This window comes from Stigmatopora nigra, chromosome 18 (assembly GCF_051989575.1).
Source record: "Stigmatopora nigra isolate UIUO_SnigA chromosome 18, RoL_Snig_1.1, whole genome shotgun sequence".
Classification (NCBI taxonomy): domain Eukaryota; kingdom Metazoa; phylum Chordata; class Actinopteri; order Syngnathiformes; family Syngnathidae; genus Stigmatopora; species Stigmatopora nigra.
The window spans coordinates 11,664,027-11,683,813 of record NC_135525.1 but is presented as its reverse complement, the minus strand read 5'-3'; the positions used below and the strand labels follow the sequence as shown (position 1 = coordinate 11,683,813).

General features: G+C 41.7%; 3 protein-coding genes across 6 annotated transcripts; 1 reads left to right on the top strand and 2 right to left on the bottom strand.

Annotated features, from left to right (window-relative positions):
• Positions 1-2,441: 2,441 nt before the first annotated feature.
• Positions 2,442-15,202, bottom strand: rab26 (RAB26, member RAS oncogene family). Of its 3 annotated transcripts, none has more exons than XM_077738606.1 (10): positions 15,097-15,202; positions 14,235-14,428; positions 13,206-13,316; positions 11,164-11,205; positions 10,587-10,653; positions 9,348-9,400; positions 4,519-4,584; positions 3,841-3,897; positions 3,224-3,300; positions 2,442-3,065 (listed from the first exon to the last, which is right to left on the bottom strand). In XM_077738606.1, the coding sequence occupies exons 1-10, from the start codon at positions 15,125-15,127 to the stop codon at positions 2,963-2,965; spliced, it is 801 nt and encodes a 266-aa protein (XP_077594732.1). In that variant the 5' UTR covers positions 15,128-15,202; the 3' UTR covers positions 2,442-2,962. The 3 variants fall into 3 exon arrangements, with proteins under 3 accessions (XP_077594732.1, XP_077594734.1, XP_077594733.1); XM_077738608.1 differs by having other exon boundaries at positions 15,130-15,144; XM_077738607.1 differs by having other exon boundaries at positions 15,110-15,137.
• LOC144211746 (uncharacterized) lies at positions 6,624-8,504 on the top strand. The gene is made up of 2 exons (XM_077739179.1): positions 6,624-6,730; positions 7,304-8,504. The coding sequence occupies exons 1-2, from the start codon at positions 6,725-6,727 to the stop codon at positions 7,988-7,990; spliced, it is 693 nt and encodes a 230-aa protein (XP_077595305.1). The 5' UTR covers positions 6,624-6,724; the 3' UTR covers positions 7,991-8,504.
• On the bottom strand, positions 15,118-19,487 carry lmf1 (lipase maturation factor 1). Of its 2 annotated transcripts, XM_077738604.1 has the most exons (11): positions 19,264-19,487; positions 18,144-18,453; positions 18,016-18,026; positions 17,588-17,736; positions 17,403-17,468; positions 17,149-17,316; positions 16,799-16,979; positions 16,579-16,732; positions 16,285-16,468; positions 15,924-16,036; positions 15,489-15,823 (listed from the first exon to the last, which is right to left on the bottom strand). In XM_077738604.1, exons 1-11 carry the CDS (start codon positions 19,478-19,480, stop codon positions 15,637-15,639), a joined length of 1,740 nt encoding a protein of 579 aa, XP_077594730.1. In that variant the 5' UTR covers positions 19,481-19,487; the 3' UTR covers positions 15,489-15,636. The 2 variants fall into 2 exon arrangements, with proteins under 2 accessions (XP_077594729.1, XP_077594730.1); XM_077738603.1 differs by lacking the exons at positions 18,144-18,453; positions 19,264-19,487 and adding an exon at positions 15,118-15,202 and having other exon boundaries at positions 15,606-15,823; positions 18,016-18,102.
• Between the last annotated feature and the right edge of the window lie 300 nt (positions 19,488-19,787).

The following is a 19,787-nucleotide window of genomic DNA, read 5'->3' as shown; positions in this document are numbered from 1 at the left end:
ACTGACCTACGCACCAAGCGGTCAAGTCTGAAGCTCCTCCCATTTCGCAGGATGGCTTCGGTCATCAGAAGACCACCAAGCGGTTGACAGTCGAGGTCGGCAAGTCTCCACCGTACGACATAGGGGCGGCCATCTTCGTCTCCAGACTAGTGGTTATGGGTCCCTCGCTTTTAATCACCCTTGATTGGCAAAGAAATATGGGTCACTTCCCTTCCGTTCTACTTCTTCCAAGAGCTATTCTAATCTTACCGTGGCGTCATCGAGAGACCACCGGGCCAGCGATAACTGTCGCGTCCCACTTGACCTTCATTTTGGATTTTTACAGAAGGCGGAGATTGACTCCTCCTATCGCCAATTCAGTTTAATCCGATGCTTTGACGAGAGGCTGAAACGTAACTGTAAATAAAACATACTGTAATGTAAACAATAAGAACACATTTTTTCATAGATTTGTAGCATAGAGTCATAATACATTGACGGTGCTGGACATCTAGCGCCGCCAAAAGACTAAGGGCCGTCATTTTTTTTGTATACTGCAGCAAATCCAATCATGTTAGGATAAATGCAAGTGGAAAGCATGTGGATGGCACACCTTGTTAGGGTCTCTGGATCACACGTCTGGATGGCGGCATTGTGACGCCCCCACGCAGCAAAAAACAAACAAATGCTGTGTTCTGGTTACCCAACGCTGTTATGTAAACTGTGAAAAGAGCACAAATCACATGAGTTTTGGATGCAAGTGAAAAATAGCCATCAAAATAGCAAAAATGAAATATTGAAGAGCTGGATGTTACCAGGTTTGGCAGAGGTCAAATAAAGTTGACCCCTAACCCGGGCAGGGCAACTTTGGGTCCCAAAGTCCGATGCCAGAGCCACCATTATCTGATCATGGACAATATTCGTCGTGGGAAAATGACGTTAGGCGTAAACCATTTTAAAAAGGGGAAGGAATTGGCAAGTGGACGAGTGGAGCGCGTGGCATTCTTGATGGGGGAAAAAAAGGAATGTATTTCCACACACGGCAGCCTTGGGGCCACATGGCTTTTGTTTGGGCGGCCCGGTCCATTTAGCCCACTGGAGTGGAGTGCCGGGCAACGGCTGAAGTCTCCAGCACACAAGCTCCAACTCGGCGTGACCGGCCGGTGCAAAAGGGCCACTGGGGTTAGGGCGCCCTGGCGGAGGTCTAATGAGACCGAGAAAACAGATGGCCCTCTAGTCACGTGACTTTAAGGGGGGGCGCCTCCAAAGTCACTAAACTTCTGGATCTTGGTCAGGATGACCGCTAGTATTGTGGCCCCAATAGAAAATGAAAGAAAAAACAAAAATAGGCCAATAAAAGTGCTTTAGGGGGTAAAAGATGATCAGGGTAAAGTCATACGTCGTGATTAAAGTGGAAAGATGATATCACTTTAAAAAAAATTGGAGAAAAAGTTGTCATTTGACTTAATGTCCTCCAAAAATATGATTTTACGTAATAATACAAGATTAAAGCCTATCTTTATGCATGCACTAGTTCAGCTAGGTGAGCTAAATAAAACGCAAAGTCCATAAAACTACATCAATGTTCTTAGTTAGGCTCATTTGTTCTAATAATGTAAGAAGTCGTCCTGGTAGAGAAGAGTAGCTGTGCCTAAAAAAAACAAGCAAACAAAAGCAAATGAAGGGTGCGTGGGAGCCCCTTGTGGCAAACATAAGCTATGACAGCCACTTTTGTGTTGCTATGCATTCTGAGTAGGAAATTAACAGTTTATTCGCAGAGGAATTAAGATTTAATTTTAGTGACGCAACGCAAAAGTGAAAAATACACAGAAGGCTTAATGCAGTTATGTCATGTGTACTGACAGATCTGCTTCTCATACCAACTTTTTCATTTTTAGTCAAGCCTACTAATGAACTTTTAATAAATTAATCATAGAGGGAGATTTTTTAAATGATTTCAGAAAACGAGCCTAGTCTTTTAATTAGACTCATTGCCTGATCCTCCATTTAAGGATTTCCTGTCACTTAACACGATCCATCTTTTTTTGGAGGGCCATCAATTCAAAATATTTTTCCTGAGAGATAATTAACGCTAATATTAAAGTTAAGAGTTAAGTTAAAGGGGTCAAAGTTCTTTCGTGTCCACGCAAATTTAAAGAAAAACGTTTTTAAATGAGCAAAAAAAAATGTGTGGAAGGACTTAAGGGTCACGGTCTACCGTTACGGACCCTAAAATTATTACTAATTTAATGATGATTTAAAAATGCATGTATTTTTAGCGCTCAAAGGGCACACATAATCCAGAAAATAAGGAAGCAGCAAAAATATATTTTTGGGTCGAAAATAACAAGAACATTTGATTCAGTGGTCATTCAGTGCAATTCACTTTACTACCACAGGAGGGCATTGTCGTTTCGCTTTTTTCCCCTTGAACAATGGCTTTCCAATGAATAGGAACGAACCCTTTCTTGATTGTTCTTTAATGTAAATATCGTTTCCATTCAGTTGCAGTACGTGTATTACAAGTTTACAGCAAACGAATGATAACCCGACTGTACAATGGCGTAGTATTGAAAGATTTTAACATTGAAACTGCAAAAAAACAATGTCACATTAGCAGGATTTACATGGAATTGGGTGCAGTGAAACATCCTTAAAAAGGCTTAACGACCGTTAAAATGATCTACTTGTACATTTCTAATTCAACACGACGTTGACAGATTGCGATGATAAAGATAGAAAATGCGTACGTTAAGCACATTCATGACGCTGTGGGCTAAACACGGACAATCAAACTGTGTGTGTCCAAGTCTATTCGTACTCAGGTTTACATTCACAGTTTCATCAAACTAGCAATGACACGTGGCTGGTCAGGTATACACATTGGAATTCTACGGGAGTGTACGTGGGTGGGTGGCTTACCTTTACCCGCACTCACCCACACACGCACGGGAACACTTGCATGCACTCACGCACGACGGATCTACGACAGGCAGCAGCCGGCCGTCCTCATTTCTTTGTTGACGTATTCCTGCAGCTGGAACTTGGGCTCGTCGGGTTCTTTCAGGGTTCTGTGCTTCAACTCTCTAGCAAAAACAACAACACAAAACAAAATGAATTGTTTTGTGTGACACAATGCCCAATCAAAATGGAGAATTGATCATTAATCAGATGCGATAAAGTTCTTTTTCGGTGGTGCACTCCCTAAAAATGTTGAAAAACGAGTTAGTATTTTGCGACTCACTTGGCCACAGCGGTGAAGGCCAACTCCACGTTGAGTCCAGATCTGGCGCTAGTCTCCATGAAGGGGACGCCAAACTCCTGCAAACCACCCAAAGAAAAACAACAACAACAACATGGAAAACAGGAAAAAAAAAACATTATAGATACACATTTCATTTTTTCTCATTGTTTTTTTGGGTTAGCGCTGGTTTTGCATCACCCTAAACTAAATCTGAGGACATAAGTGCCTGTTAGTTGTGGAGTTGTCCATCAGTGCAAAGCGCCTTGTTAAACATATTGTTGTCAAAATGGGATGGCGTAGTTATGTTATCTCGTGACGCATTTGCATTCAACGCGCGCCTCCTCTGGCCGTGACCAGTGACGGCGATCTTCCAGTCGGCCGCGGCGGCCCTCTCCACGCTTATCGGAGCGAAATGGCCCGGAAAATCAAGTCAGCCAGCCCTCCCACTTGGCTGATCATCCATGCAAACAATCACTGGAATACGCACGAATGGCGGCAGGGGAATCCATCTCATTGTTTAACATGAGGAGAATGGAACTCGTTCATTAGCAAAGATGTAAAAAAAGGGAAGATGGGAAGAAGATCAGGACTGGGTTAGTGTAAAAAATCCCAAATACCTTTGCCAGTTTCTCTCCTTCCTCTCGTTTCACCACCCGATCATGCGAAGAGTCGGCCTGCCAAACATTAGACAATGTTCATATTTACACACGTTATAAAACAAGTCCACACACACAGAGGCAATCTGAAAAAAAACTGTTCCACAATGCTTGGTGCCACCTCTTTTTTGTTGATTTTGCGGTCCTCCAAGCCAAACCAAACAGGTCCTAAAATGAGCGACGGTTGCCCTTTTTAGAGGACAAAGAGCGTTATCCCCCAAGACGGCTTTGACGTTCTGCTTACTTGCTTTCTTCTGGCCAGACTGCAAACAGCTGCTTTAACCCAGAACAAGTTGTACATTTGAAAAAAAAAAGACTATTAAGGGATGCTTTAGCCAAGGTCTGTCTTGGGTGATTGCTCTTCACATGCCAATTGAAGACGCTCCCTTACTTTACGGGATAACGTTGACATAGTAATATATTGTACGTGCTGGACTGGTGGAGTTGTGAAGGTGGTCAAATGGGAGGGGGGGGGGGGGGGGTTTAGTGTTCATCGCCTGTGAACCAAGTGAAGTGTAAATCTGGAATCTAAATCATAAAAGGTGTCCTCCCTTCTTTGGCTCTATTGACTCGTATCCTTCCTTTTCGGAGTCCATCAATCAAGCCGTCTTGTAATCTACAGCTTTGACAAGGTCTCACCTTGTTGCCTAGCAGCATGATCACCACGTCCTGCTGGGTGTACTCGTGGATCTCCGTCAACCAGGCCTGCACGCACAAAACAAATGGGTAAAAATATCATTCCAGGGTCAATGGGACAGTAATTAAGTTACATCTAGGAGTTTAGCCTTTTTTAAAACCAAAAAATATAAGGTATCGGTAACAGGAACCCTAAAAAAATGGCACTGGATGATGAAAAGCTTTACCGTGTTTCTGTTCACTGGTGCTATTAATAAAAGAGAATTACTAATGCATGGTTATTTACAGCCAAGTAGCACTTGTACATTCATTTTTCCAATTAGCTTACATGATTAGCGTTGGAATCGGTGGCAGTAATTACATGTTCTACAGCGTTGTGAGGAGCAACAAAATGTGTCATTAGATAAATTCTCTCCCTCCTCCTCCAATGCTTGTTATATTTTGCCCGCGAAAAGATACTTTTATTGCAGAGGCTAATAAACTATGGAGGATGCGTACATTTATTTTCAAAGGCAATTGGGGGGTTAGACTTTTTTTTTTATGAGCGCATGCTGGTTGAAACGTGGCGATCGGCGCAAGGCAACAAATGAATAAAGCATAGCCAGCGTTTTATGGGAGGCGCACTTGGATTTTGTTTATGCGGGTTCAGTTTACGTCAAGTCTGAAGTCTGTGTTTTTAGTTCAAAAATTATTTTGTAAAATCTAAAAATAAATTTAAAAAAGCTAAAAAAAACATTGTTTTAGAGCTATTAAAAACGGAATATTCATTGTTTTTAATCCAGTAATTTTTTAATCAATTTTTCTGTGTTTTTAGTTCAAAAATATATTTTTTAAATCTAAAAATATATCAAAAAAACTAAAATTAACATTGTTTTAGATCTATAAAAAACAGAATATTCTGGGCCTTTAATCCAGTTCATTTAATCCATTTATAAAAATATTAGATCTAAAATGGTCCGACCCACGTGAAATGAAGATGGCCCTGAACCAACCCGAGTCTGAGACCCTTGATCTAGGTTATGAAGATTAAAAATATCTTCGAGACGACCGCGGTTTCAGTCTTTGATTGAATCACAGATGGAAGAAAAGTGAATTGATTCCTGTCAAATGAAATCCTTTGATTCCCTCCTATGGCGGCGCCAATCCCTTTCACAGCACCCCGGCCTTCACCCTCGGGTCGCGGCTAAGCCTCCCACCCTGTCGCCAAGGCTTTTCTTCATTAGGCGGAGCCAGTGGCCGTCCACGAAAACCCAAGCCAGCAGCCTTGACTGTCCACGACCTGCCAATTACTTAGCAAAAGCTCGCCGGCAAGTGGGCGGATGACAAGAAAGTAGCAAAAGGAACGCGGCTTGTGAAATTGGATGCCGTCGGGCTTCTGAGCCGTGGCACAGGATGAGAGTTCATCTCGCGTAAGGGGGAGGCTTGGGGGGTATCGGTAGACGGCCCCCGTGCTCCGTAACCGCCGTGTGATGGAACGCCACGGCCGCCAAGGTCAAAAAATGTTTTATTCGAAGACAATGGCGAGATATTCATTTTCGGAGGCCGTTAGCTGCTCATTTTTTATCTCCTCGGATGATTATTGTTGGAGGAGGTCGTGGTCGCCGTTTTTTTTAAATGAATGCGAGTAGGCGGTGGTTTAATATTCAAAGAAACACAAGGCGTGAGTGAATTTAAAAAGCACAAGAGCGTTTTAATGTCTGCTTTGAGATTGACGGGCGGCTAAAGGAAAGCCGCCACACTTGTTTACATTGATTTTAGCCATCTGGAAATGGAGATAGCATCCAGGTCAATTCAATCAGGTTCTTCTTACCAAATGGCCTTCCTAGGAATCGGGCTACTTTTCAAGGATTCAATTTCATTTTGAATTTAAAAAATGTCAAGAAAACATTACATTCTTGGTATTTTTATGAATGCAATATGTGTTGGGCTCTTCAAGGTAAGCTTAGCATCATTTTAGGATGAAATGAAAGCCATATTGTCCAAAAAAAAAACGAGATTACTTGTGTTTTCTTTCAAATGAAAGCCCTTTCTCAATGTTTGAACTTCCCGTTGAATGTGCCAAGTATGGTCGATGTTTACAGGTGGGTGTCACAACATTTTCAGGAAGTTGCGGTAAGGGTTCAACTTGGGGGTTTTGGGTGGGGAGCTTTTACAAATATCTACAGAAAAATTGTTCAGAGCGGATTAGCTGAAGTCAGCGCCACCAAAAATGCAGGTAAAAGGGTTTATATTGTATTTACATATGGTTTTAGGTTAATTTAATTGAATGATTTTGTCAGGCGAGTTTTGTGGCGGTACAGAAGAAATATGCTATGAGAAAATATGGGCTAAAAAAAGATAGAGAGGGGAAAAGAATAGAAAAACAATGTAGGATTTTGTAGGATAAAAACGTGGAGGAAATTGTGAGCCATTTGTCTTGTGTAAAGTGTTATTGAGGCTCCACTCGGATAGCGCTACAGCAAAAAAAAAAACCCATCTTTTATCCTTGGGGGTTTTCGTCGATAATAAACAAGATTTTTTTTTCTTCTTTCCCCTTCCGTTTGTATTCTTTAACAAAAGGGCAGAAAAAGCGTAGGCGTATTCAAGCAAAAAAGATTCATTTCCTTGAAAATAACCGGCGCTTTGCAGAAATGTTATTTCCTTTTTTTTCACATTTTTGAAACATATGATGGGGACACTTAAACAAATTTGGTCTTTTATCCATTAGTATGAACAAGCTTTGAAGAAGAGCTTGTCAAAAAGGGCACATAATACTCAGTCTTCATATTATTGGCTATTTATTTTGCAGGTTAACGGCCATGTTTCCAAAGCCCCCCCAAAAATGAACGACGCCAGCCTGCCCCCCCACCCTCGCGGACGCTGTCAGTCCGCTAATGGCGGCGCTGTCATTATTCTCAAGAAAAACAAGAGGGAACCGCAGCCTCCTCGACGCAGGGGGTCCCTCCTGACTTGCCAGACGACACGACGTTACTCCGCTCCCCCGAGCGGATCGGTCTCCGCGACCACTTCCCGCCCTTCTATCGTCCGGACGTCCGCCATAACCGGTCACGACCCCCTGGGTTGGAAGTTACGGCCTCTATCCGGCCCGTCTTCCCATCGCTTGTCCCTACAGATAGCGCTCCCCACCGGCACCCCCGATTCGAACCCCGAAACGAGTCAAATTAAAGCGCCCCGACGCCACCACTCGGACTCCTTCGCCGTCCTCCGACGGGCGCCCGCCGTCACCCTGGAAGAGCTGCGAGACGTGCGTCTCCGCCCGAGCGTGAACCCGGACCGGGTCTCGGGTGGCGAGGAAGCCCCGCCCGGGCCGCGGCAGACGCCGCCGGCCGTTCCGGGAAAAAGTCTGGTGGCCAGACAGATTGGCCGACTCATGGCTCATTCGTGGAAAGAGCAAATGTGGGCCGGACGAAAAAGCCAAAGTGGAGAAGCGTCGTGTTCTCTACGCCCAATTGAACGCTACCCACTTAAAAAGTGATTCATAAACGTGACATTTTTGAACTATTTGTTGCCCCAGCCAAAGAATACAAAGTAAAAAAGAGAAGAAAAAACATGTATATGCATATATATGTATGTGTCGCATTTTGGGGAAGGCCATTTTTAAAAAAGTACAAACATAAGTTAAAGTAACATTAGTAAAATGGAAAACAATTGCTACATAGGCATCTGTTAGCATTAGCCACTATAGCCTACAAAAACAACATAACAGTGATCAGCGAGAAAAAACTAAAGAAAACATAAGTTGCATTTGATTTTTAGTCTCATCTTAAGCAAAATTATGAAAAAAATGCGCCTTATAGTCCGGAAAAAAAAAAGAAATATTCTTTAGGTGGGGTTAGCACGCCAGCCTGGGTTCAAATCCAGGTGGGTCCACCTGAGTGAGGTTTGTATGTTCTCCCCAGGGCCTGTGTGGGTTTTCTCCGGGTACTCCGGTTTCCTCCCACATTCCAAAAACATGCATGCTAGGAAAAACGGTTCAGAAAATGAGATGATTTTTTAGGGCCTATATTCCCCAGACTATTTAGGATACTAGCAAACATGCAGTAATATTCTTTTTCTGCAAAAAGTAGGCTTTGGGAAATTCGGCCCATTTGAGATGAGCGGCGTTCCCTTGAGTGAAAATTTGCAGCGCAGGCTGGAAGCAAACCTGCAGGCATACGATTGGTGGCAGCCATTTTTTTTCCAGGCACACATACCAAGAAATACTCACAAGTCAAGGAAAGTCAGAAAAAGTGATTTCTAAATTTAGTCGCCCTTTCTTCTTTTTTGTTTGATATGCAGATTATTTGGAGCAAACTTGTCCCTGCGACACTTTATTTCATCATTTACTTCTTCCTACTCAACTGAATTGACGAGATAGTGACACAGATTTCAAAAAAATACGATTTTTAAAAGATACGGTAGCTAAAAACCACTCATAAGACAATAACAGCGAAGCCCTTAAGCATTAAAAATCCAGATATTTCCACTTGGCTGAACTTGAAAGGAAGAAAAAAAAGGGCAAACAAGCGGAGACCTTGGAGATTTTTTTTGTCTGCATTAAATAAAATGAAAAAAATGTATCGCTGTGTGTTTTATAGAGCGGGTTTGAGATTAAATTAAAAAAACAAGCGGGTAGCTTTATCATGCTGAAGTAGGGTATTAAAACCTTCACATCAATAAATGGCTAGCTAGGAAAGCAAGACTAAATATGACTTGATAAAAAGGAGAGTATTTTATTTTGAGTTGTAACTGAGGGTAGATCGTATAGATCGGGGCTGTCAGAAGTTTGCGGCGGAATTTCGACTGAATTTGGAAAGCAGGAGTGGAATGAAAATGAGCAAGATTTTTCTTACCCGAATGTTATCGAAGGATGCTTTGTTGGTGACGTCGTAGAGAAGAAGAAGTGCTGGAAAGAGAAAATGACTACTCAAACTTTGGAAAGTAGCATCCAGTACAGGTGGACACCTTCACCGTATAATTAGCGTCACTCCCGACAATGGGGCTACGTTTGTGCACGTATAATTAGCGTGGTAGCGTGCCGCCGTGTCGTTTTGATCAAAATGTCCAAAATAGAATTGAGAGCAACAAATGAAGCTTTACGCTAACAATTAGCATGTGTCACTTACCTCTTTGAGTTAAGTACAGAATTCCCTGGAATATGGTGGTTAATGTCGACCAAACATGGCCGCGATCATTCAAAAATCGCCAATTAAGGTCGCCCCTGTTATATTATAACTATAGATTTTTTGGTTTACTACTGTAAACTGAGTCCTAGTGGCAAGAGTGGATTTCGCTTTGCAGTTTCAGCATGGATTTTCACATTTTTGTACATATAAAATATTTTTTTAAATAAGTAATGGCAGAAAAAAAATCACAAATAAGTGAATTTGTGATAATGGAGGTAAGCCTGTCTGCATTCTCTCTTCTGAGAACCAGGGATCCTTCCTTTGTTTGGAATATAGAAAGAAAACAACCTTTTGTAAAGAGCTTTGTGTTGCTATCTGGTACCGAATGATAAATGTCTCCCTCTGGAAAAGGTTCAGAAAGCAAGTGAATTTGACACGACAAGGTCTGAGGAATATACAATGATGTGTCAGCCGCCCTTTGAGTTTGCTAGCCTGTCAGAGCCAATGAACTTTTGCTTAAAAGTCAGTAACGGCCCGACGATTGGAAAGAGCAGCTGCGGGCTCCCCTGCCGCCTTGTTAAACGTCCACCAGCCAAAGTGCTCTAGCGCCCCTGACAGATCACTTCAAGTGCAGACAAGTGGACTCCCGCAGCAAAACAAAAAAAATCTTGATAGCGTGCATTGTTTGTCCATCTGTGCTGCAAAATGTGCGTAAAAACACGGTTTTTACAAACTATATTCACACATAGAGTGGCTTGAAGCAGCTCTGGAGTATTTAGCAATTCCAGTAATGTACTTAAACAATGGAATTTGGATTTGGATCACCGGCTCAAGATGGACAATGGAAAAAAAGGAGCGCTAGCTATCATTCCGTCTGCTGTGAATTTGAATCCATTCATCGCAATCTGTCAAAACTGCAATGGTCCAAGAATGGGGAGAAAAAATAGGAAAATGGCGGATTCTTACCATGAGCATCGCGGTAGTAGGCGTGCGTGACACTGCGGAATCGCTCCTGACCGGCCGTGTCCCAAATCTAAAAATGAGTAAGAATAACATAAGCAAGTGCATAGAAAGACTGGAGGGATGATGAAGAGTACACAAATGGGACAGTGATCCTACTTTTGTACAGGCATGTCAAAAAAATGCAATTCATTTGAGATACGCTATAATTGGAGGCCACAGATTTGTGGGAGGAAAGGGAGATAAATGAGGAAAATGAGAAAGTGTAAAAAGTGTCAGACTTAATCCAATTGCCAATGAGAGGCTTTGTGTGTTGAAAATGAAACTGTCACTTTAACAAAACAATCTAATTGACTGATAAAGACAAATGACTTACATTAAAATGCCAACATGGCTACTTGAAGGATGCCAATTAAAAATATCAAAGCTCATTTAGAAGCCAATCTTTGATGAGTGGAAATTGGATTTCAAAATAAAATACTTTGAAGCGCGGTCACAGGATTTCTTGACGTGGTTTTAGTGGCGTGTGAGACTGCTTTCATTTAAATGGAGATTAGATTTTTTGATTTTTTTTCCTTCTTACCTGGAGTTTGACCTTGACGGCATCGATGCTCATCACCTTATTCTGCAACACGAAAACAGACAGACCATGAAAAAAAAAGGCAACAGTTGATGGATTAAAAAGCACAAGCAAAGAAATGACAATTGCTTTCAAAAACAAAGCGCAACAAAGCAGAGAAACAAATGTTTTGGGAGACGGAAAGAAAATGCTTTTATCGGCATTCCGCAGGGAAAGCAGCCATCTTTTGTTGTTTAGTTTAAAGAATCAAAAAATCCAGAAATGGCTGCCATGTGAAGAAAAAGCTTTCAAGTCTGATGTCATTTGAAAGGAACATTGTCAAGGACAACTCACGTTTTTGAACAAACACAATTTCAATTTTTTTTTGCTGCGTTTGTATGAACGTGCTTTAATATGCTGCCGTTATTCCTGGCAATGTGACAGTTAATCGATACATATTTTAATCATTGGCAGGCCAAAATGGATTGGACGTCAAAGTTATGCAATGAGTAAAATAATAGAAGTTTTTAATGTCTTAATTTGGGCAGTAATTGGTGTATTTAAGGTTTTTTTTCCATTCATTTTAATTAGATTCATCATCTCGTTATATCGTTGTCAATGGCAACCACTGAGTTGTTGCTTCGGAATGCCCTAACTTTAAAATAAGCCTTTTCTTGATCATGTTTATTTCTGCACAAAATTGAAGTGATATAAAGGGATTAAAATGAGTGAATAGTTGCAGTTATCAAGTTGGCCTTTTGCCATTTTGCGGCGCCGCCTCGCTTGACTCATATTGTGTTTCTTGCACTAATCCTGGATTTGTCACCCTTTTTCACTTCAACATTTGATTTATATGCAGAGCCATCCATCAATCCAGGGATTTCACTTCAAACTTTTTCTATATTTTAGCCATATGCATCATTTATTGACATAAATAGACATTATGACCATGTCGAGATATTGTCATAGTCTCTAATATATTCACGCTATGACTTGGCGAGGTTGTTTTTAGTTAAAAGGAATACTTCTACAGATGGGGAAGGATTATGTGCAGAAGAAGGCCAAGACAATTTGCCATTGGTGTCATAAATCTGAGTGGACTGTAGGGATGGATGCCTGCCAAAGCTACAACAATTAACTCTCCATTTTCCACTGCAGCAAATCACGGTGCTCCATTCATAGCCTGGACATTTGTTTTAGAAAGAAAAAAAGGGTCATACAGGAGTTTGGCAGAAAAATACAGTTTTAGCTTGTTTACTGTTAAATGTGATTATGGCTTTGGTGTTTTTGCTGTTGTTTGGACACAAGACGGCTTCAATTTTGTAACGTAATGCTGAAAATTATTTTGGGAGCGATGATTGAGAGGTGACTTTGATATTGACGTGCAGAAATAAATAGCTTTGAAAGATCTTAAGTACAAAGGAAGCTATTTTAAGCAGTGTGAAGATCAAAAACGCGTCTTGTCCTTATTCCCCAAGCCGATGGTTAAAATTATCCTTGGTTACCTGTCAAGCGACTGCAGTCACGGCATAAAGAAGATTTAGAAATGTGTATCAACGCTGTTTCATGTTATTTCAATTCATTGGCATTCAAATTTATGGGTTGGTCAATATCACGTTCAGTTAGAAGTGGATTAACATGGTGACCTAAAATTCAGGTCTATCGGAATCTTTATTATTGCAATGTCTCGGGTATTCCTGACAAAAGGTTTTATTCTGACTGTCAAACGCGGGGTTTTATAGACTGTAGTTACTTGTCTGCTAAATGCTTTGAAGAGGCGTAATCGTGTCGTTATCCAGCCCGCTGCTACTTCGTTTTTTTGTTCCTTCATCTGCTGAATATTCATTGTTTCGCATTTGTCGCGCGTACTTGCTCACCAATCATTTCCAGAAAAGGAGTCGTCGTGCATTGCAGTAGCAGAAAAAAAATCACAATGAAAGATGTTTGCCTTATTATTATTCGAAGATTTCACTGTCTAATAAAAGGAAGCAAAACTTTTCCGCTCCTAGGAATTGGAAGTCCAGCGAAACTGACTTAAAAAAAATGTGATAAAAATGAGAAGGTACCCTGAAGTCGATGCCCACAGTGGAGATGAAGCTGCCCGCCAGAAAGGCTCCATCTTTGAAGCGGACTAGCAGACACGTCTTCCCGACGCCAGAATCTCCCACCAGCATCACCTGAGGCAGAAAACACCAAAGAAAAAATATCAGCCCAGACCGTGTCCGTACCTTAAATTCTGTTTTTTAAGCTCTGGTGACGGTAAATGCGACAGATAAGATGAGACGGGAAGTTCCTGGGGAATATGATTATGTGCAGATGAGATTTTCATCTCCACGGAGAAGATGGAGAAGGACTTGGAGATGTGAATTGTTCTCATCTCCTCAGTCTGTTAGCAGCAAATCCCCTTGGACGTGATAGGCCATTGAACTTCATTTGGAGGAAACAATAATATTTACATTTGGGGGCGACGGGTTCATTTAAGTGTGAAATGAATATTGCTCGCCCGCCGTGCGTGATATTTTCATTTGTGGGTATATTTGCATAGACGTACTATGCTCAAAGCAAATCATTGCTTTTATTCTCACCGCAACTCATTAGAGTACCATAGCAAAGTCATAAAATAATGGAATTAATGATGTGTTACTATGTCACTTGAACTATTACCAGCCAAAGTCATAATACTAGCTACCCAGAAATGATTTACAGGGGCTTGTACAGTCCCTTAATCATTCAAATACTTAAAAAAAAATCTAATTTCGCCACTCAAGTGAATATACTATACGTAATATCTATAAAATATTGATAACGGCCTCACAATTCAATCCCAGGTGAGTCCTCACTGTGTGGAGTTTGCATATTCTCTCAGGCCTTGCGTGGGTTTTCTCCGGGTACACTCCGCTTTCCTCCCACATCCCAAAAACACACAGGGTAGACTAGTTGAACCCTCTAAATTGGATAACCCTCGCTATGTTTGTTTGAATTGCCTTGCCATTGGCTGGCCGTAGTTAGCTGGGATATGCTCCAGCACCCCCAGCGACCCTTGTGAGGATGGATACGCGGTTAGGGGAATGAACGATGTTCCAGTGTGGGCTTACCTTGAAGGCGATGTCGTAGAACTCCCCACTGCCACCGATGGACGGTCTGCTGGGGTAGACCAGTCCGCAAGTCGGTGAGGCAGCGACGGCCAAAGCTTTCCCCGTTTTCCCTCCACTGCCGCCGGGCGAGCCTTTGGGACTTTTGCCCCCCTTTAACGTCTTCTTCCTGGACATGGTTCTGGTCACAATCGGCGCTAACAGCATGGAGATAGTAGTGAGGGGGTAAAGGAAAAGAAAAATAGCAAGTCAAAGCCGGCGATGCGCTCTTTTTCGCAGGACTTGTACGATTCTGAAGTGGGATGCGAACCGCGAAGAGGACGCTAAAGTTCACCCTCACGCCCAAATCATTGCGACTGGTACGCGTGGTGAAATAGAATCGGGCTCGAGATGATTTAATGCCCCCGAAAAGCGTCGATTACCAAGCGAGTGTAAAAGAAGGATGCGCTGAACAGTGTAAACAGATCGATCGCGCTTTCTCGCTCTCTACTCTTGTTGCTGCTGATTGGAATGAGCACAAAGCGTGCACGCGTCGTAGGATTTTAAAGGGAACGACAACCTAAACTTTCCGAACCTATGCCATGCATGAATATCGGGTCCTTGCATGTGATTCGAATTGATTTTCTCTTGGAGAAAACTGAAGACCAATCTGGCTTCTATAATTGGGAGTTGGAAAATGGGATTTGAATCAAATTACTTTCACTTGAATGACTCAAATAAGTCAAGTAAGCGTATTAAGAGTCTTTATAGGGTCGAATTACAGTTAGGTTTCTTTTTAATACATTACATTGACCGAATATCTCTCTGCACAGCCCAAAACAGAAAGGTGATGAGAGTGGATGTAAACAGTGGTACTTTGTGCCACCTTGTGGGGGAACCTTTGTAGTGCATTTCATACAGACTTGTGATGCGATGTTTATGCCTCTGCTCTGCCACACTGTCCGTCACTGGAATAGATCCACCACATGCACCTAGCAAAAAAAAATTAACAATAGGCGCTTTAAAATACAGCAGAAGAATTATGTTAAATGCATTGTGTTGACATTTTTTTCCTTTTGCTTCAAAACCCTATGGAACATCCACAAATCTTATTCTTTAGTACTGTCTACTGGAATTTTGCTGCTACTACAATTTATTGAAGGAACTATGTACTACTATAGTATATATAGCAGCACATATGAAATTCTAGCAATATACGTAATCAAAATACTTTAAAAAACTATTCACACGTATCTTATAAAAACTTTTCAATGCAAATTAAGGCAGTCAGTCATTTATTTGCAAAATGGTGTGCTGTATATGTAAGTTTCACAGGTAAAATATTTACAAATGATTAACTGTAAGAGTGCTGTTTTGTCGCCCTCTAGGGTTCACCGTTTGTCAATACGCCAGCTAGTGGTTGTCCTCAATGCTTCTGTGTGGGGATATGTGGGTGAGGCCAATCTCGGGACTGGAAAAAGCCCCTGAGGGCCTCCAGGTTGACGGCCGGGAAGTAGGGGCCAATGCGTTTTCTCAGCCACCATTTGCCTTCGCTTGCGCTGGCGCTGCCCGGTTGGCTGAACTTGTATTTGAAATGTTCTCCTCGAACCCACCTGAGACATGGACAGTCAAAATGGTGTCATTGGCATGTTTTCCTAGAATTATTTTCAAGATTATTTTGAAACACTGTTAATGTTAAAAGACACTCCTTACTTGGGGGGTGCCCTGTCCTGGAAGGGGTTATGGTCCATCAGCGAAAGGACGGAGCTATCGTTAGCTAACAGACGTCCCGCAATGTGAATAACCCACTCGCTTTGCTCGTAGGTCTACATGGAAGAGGGCAAAAACAACATATTTTTCAAGTAAGACCATTTTTTATTTTACAAAAGGGGGAGGGGGACTTGAAACCTGAGATAATAAAAATCAGTCCCTGAACTACAAAGAAGGCTATTCTAAATAAAACCAAGGATGTTTTTAATGCTGAAACATAAAAGGACCGTCCAAAAAAGCTACTGGATATGTTACTGAATAAATCAAATGTTGTCATCTACAATTCACGACTTGAGTGACTGACCTGGAAGGCCGCAAACCACATGAGCCAGTCCAAGCGGTAATGGTACGGAGAAATGAGGCACGGTCGTCGGTATGGATCTCCTGGCTTGCAAAAGAACTGATATTCCTCCCAAAGCGCATTTGGGTCTTTGGGATCTTCGCTAAGAGTGCCTTGGAAAATCACCTCTGTGCGCTCCTTGGTAATACTGAACAGAGGAAAATGGAGGTGAAGCCACAACAAAGTACAGAGAGGCTGAAAGTGAATAGCGACGTCCTGGAGGATCTCCAATGTAATTGCACCGAGCATTTCATGTACCTGCCAAAGGCCCCGTAGGTGTTTACGATGCGTAGTGGGTCAAATGAGGTGTTCATCACCTGTCGGGGACTGACCAGGTTCAAGACCACTGGAATGCTGAGACAGCCAATCAGAATGGCCAAGGAGCCGTTGAGCACCTTACGAATCCGCATTCCTGACGCATAGATTAAATGAAATTGAATGTAAATTGTCAAGAAAATGAGGGTGCCAATATTCATACCTTTAGTGGGTTCCAGGATCTGTCCGCTATTTTCCTCATGGTGAATCTTGGCCACTGCTTTCTTGGCTTCGCTTCCACGACCAAATAAGAAGCTCAGTGACGCATCATCAAAACAAGCCAAACTGGGAACAATGGTCAACCAGTTGAGGAAACTGAGGTTCCCACTCACAATCAGAACTGCCTAGAGTTAAAACATATCAGAATGGGGGAGAGATCAACAATAGTACTGGATTTATAAGACAGTATTCCAGTGTAACATTTTGTTCTAGAGGAAAACTTCTTTGTCAAACAGCAGCATGTATTTCAAACAATATCTCAATTCTTGGCTGATTTTGTCTGAAATAGCGGACCTGAAAGAAGATCTGGAGCGTGCCGTTGACAATGCACATTCGCCTGCCCAGGAAGGTGAATAATGGCACAATGAGCTCGATGAAGTGGTTGGACAAAGTCTCGAAACGATGGAACCACCAAGGGGACCCGTGCATGTAGTACGCCATGGGGTTTGGAACAGGTTGGGTCTGCAATGTGATTGAAATGCACCAGAGAAGATCATCCTTTGATTCTTTTTCTACTTCAGGACATGATCAGAGAAGAAGAAAATGACCTCATAGTGATAATCCATGCAGGTGAGGTCTCGCCAGCATTTGTCTCCTCTGATTTTAATCAGGCCCTAAAATAGAAAGACATTCATGATCAAGTGTTGGTGTTGTTTTGAAAAAATATATACATTTCTTCAAGGAAATAAAAACAGTCACGCAAACAACCCTGTCGAGAAAGAGTTTCACTCACGGCTCCAAGCATGATGCGCACAATAAGCCAGCGGAAAGCCCAGATGCAGACGAGGGAGGGCGGGCAACGGCGAGGAACTTGAGACAGAGTCCACAGCGGACACAGGAAAATGGCCAGGAATCCCGTTTCCAAAAGCTGACTCTCCCAGCCTGTATCAATGACATGGATTTATGCTAACAGCAAAACTATAAAATTGACATATAGTATATGTCAATTAAGGATGAAAAAATTACTGTCCTTAATTAAGATCACTTTTTTTTTTTAAAGTGAATCGCTTTCATTTGTCAAAGTTGCGGGACTTTATACCAGAAATTAGCCAAACCCAATACACAACAGTGAGGCTATTTCCATGCAAGTAGCACCATTATTATGTTGATTTAAGTTAAACACCTTCAATAAAGTTTCTTAAAATATGTGGCTCAACTTACCAAAGGAGTACCTGCGGAAGAAAAGAAACAAATGTTAAAATGTTTGTACCTTCATGTCCATAAATGATCTTTTCAAAAGATATCTTGTCATTGAACGGCTAAATCGCTGGAGTGAATCGAGCACTTACCACAGCTGTCCCACATTGACCAAGGAGTGGTAAAGTACCCACAAGGACGCCATGATCACCATATTTGCCATTCCAGTCGCCAGAACAAAAGCAGAGAGGGCCATCCCCAACAAGGCGATGCCATCCAGGTTGGCATCCATGTTGCTCCAGTCCAAGAACCAGAGGACGGACGGTGCGTAGGCCAGAGCGGCCGTCCCAATCTTTCCACCCACGTAATGTTTGACGTCTTTGAGGTAGCTCTTGCATGGCAATAGGCCGCGGTCCCCAATCAGCTGTTTATTTTGGTTGAAAGCGATAATGAAGGCCACCCCTACAATGAAAAAAAGACAGATTGGAGACATTTTTTCAATGCGGCCAGGATTCTTTATGTGAAAATATTTGGAAATGGGGGTGCTGAGTCCATTATTTCTAATTTGGTAAAGGCCAGGAAATTAGAAAAGCCTTTTGAGGCGGAAGTTTTCATTATTTATAAGAATTTACCACTGTTATGGAGTTTGGGTTATGTTTAAGCATGTTCAAGAAATGGAATATGTTCCTCCAAAAATTCGACTTGTGGTCTTTTGTGACTTAACATTATATTTTTTTTTATCTGACGTTTTTATTTTTGAGGGTCGGAAAAGATATGTATGAGTGCAACACGAGCATTCACATATACAAAGGCATTTCGTTCTATTGACTTTTAATTGTATGTCTTAATTATTGTGAAAAGTTCACCAACAGGGAGGGCCTAACCTTAAAGTTATGAGCATTATTATGGAGTACATTATGTATAATAACGGTGAAACAGTGCCTTGTAGCCAATATTTTTGCTATTAGAAACAATTGAAGTTTCTCCTCGAAATGGCGGCCTCGCCATTACACAAAATGAAAGGAAAATGTACTTTTCACGGTGAAAAGCACTCATATACCAAACTAAGTGGTTCATTTTGTATTTCTACACGGTCACCTTTACATTTCAAAACGTTTACATACATGTAATTACACAATACAGTACATTTACAACATTTTAGATACGTGGAGCTAATCGTACCAGGTGCTAGATATGCTAATCGGAAACATCAAGGCGACTCTTGTTTCTTACGAAATATAATGTATGTTAAGTTTGGAAAAAAATACTTACAGTAAATAAAGGCAACCGAGCGCAGGAGCACAATACGAGTGAGCCAAAAAGTGCCCGTTTTTAAGGAGTTGAGCTTCTTTCCTTTGGTGGCGTCTTCGACATTGTTCGCTGCTTCTTTTTCGAGGTCGTCGTCGGTACATTTCGGCTCATTAAAAGAACCTTTGAAGTGCCTTTTTCTTACTTTCGCGCCAATGTTATTATCTAAGGAGGCTGCCATGTTATCGGCTACGTCACAGTCACGTGATTAAAGACCCACTTATGTGCATATTATTTTTGGGTAAAATAGGATAAGATTAACGTTGTATTTTATTTTGCAGATTTTCTATGATTAAGAATTAATACAAGACGTTCTACAATACTATTCGAGAGAATGAGCGAGTATTTAGAAACGGGAAAATAAACAATGTATATATTTTTGTCGGCCATATTGCCTTTTGCAATAACATTGTAGTAGTCAATGTAAATAAAGTGTGCCTCGCAATGTAATACATTTCAAACGACTTAAAATGCTATTTTAATATGCA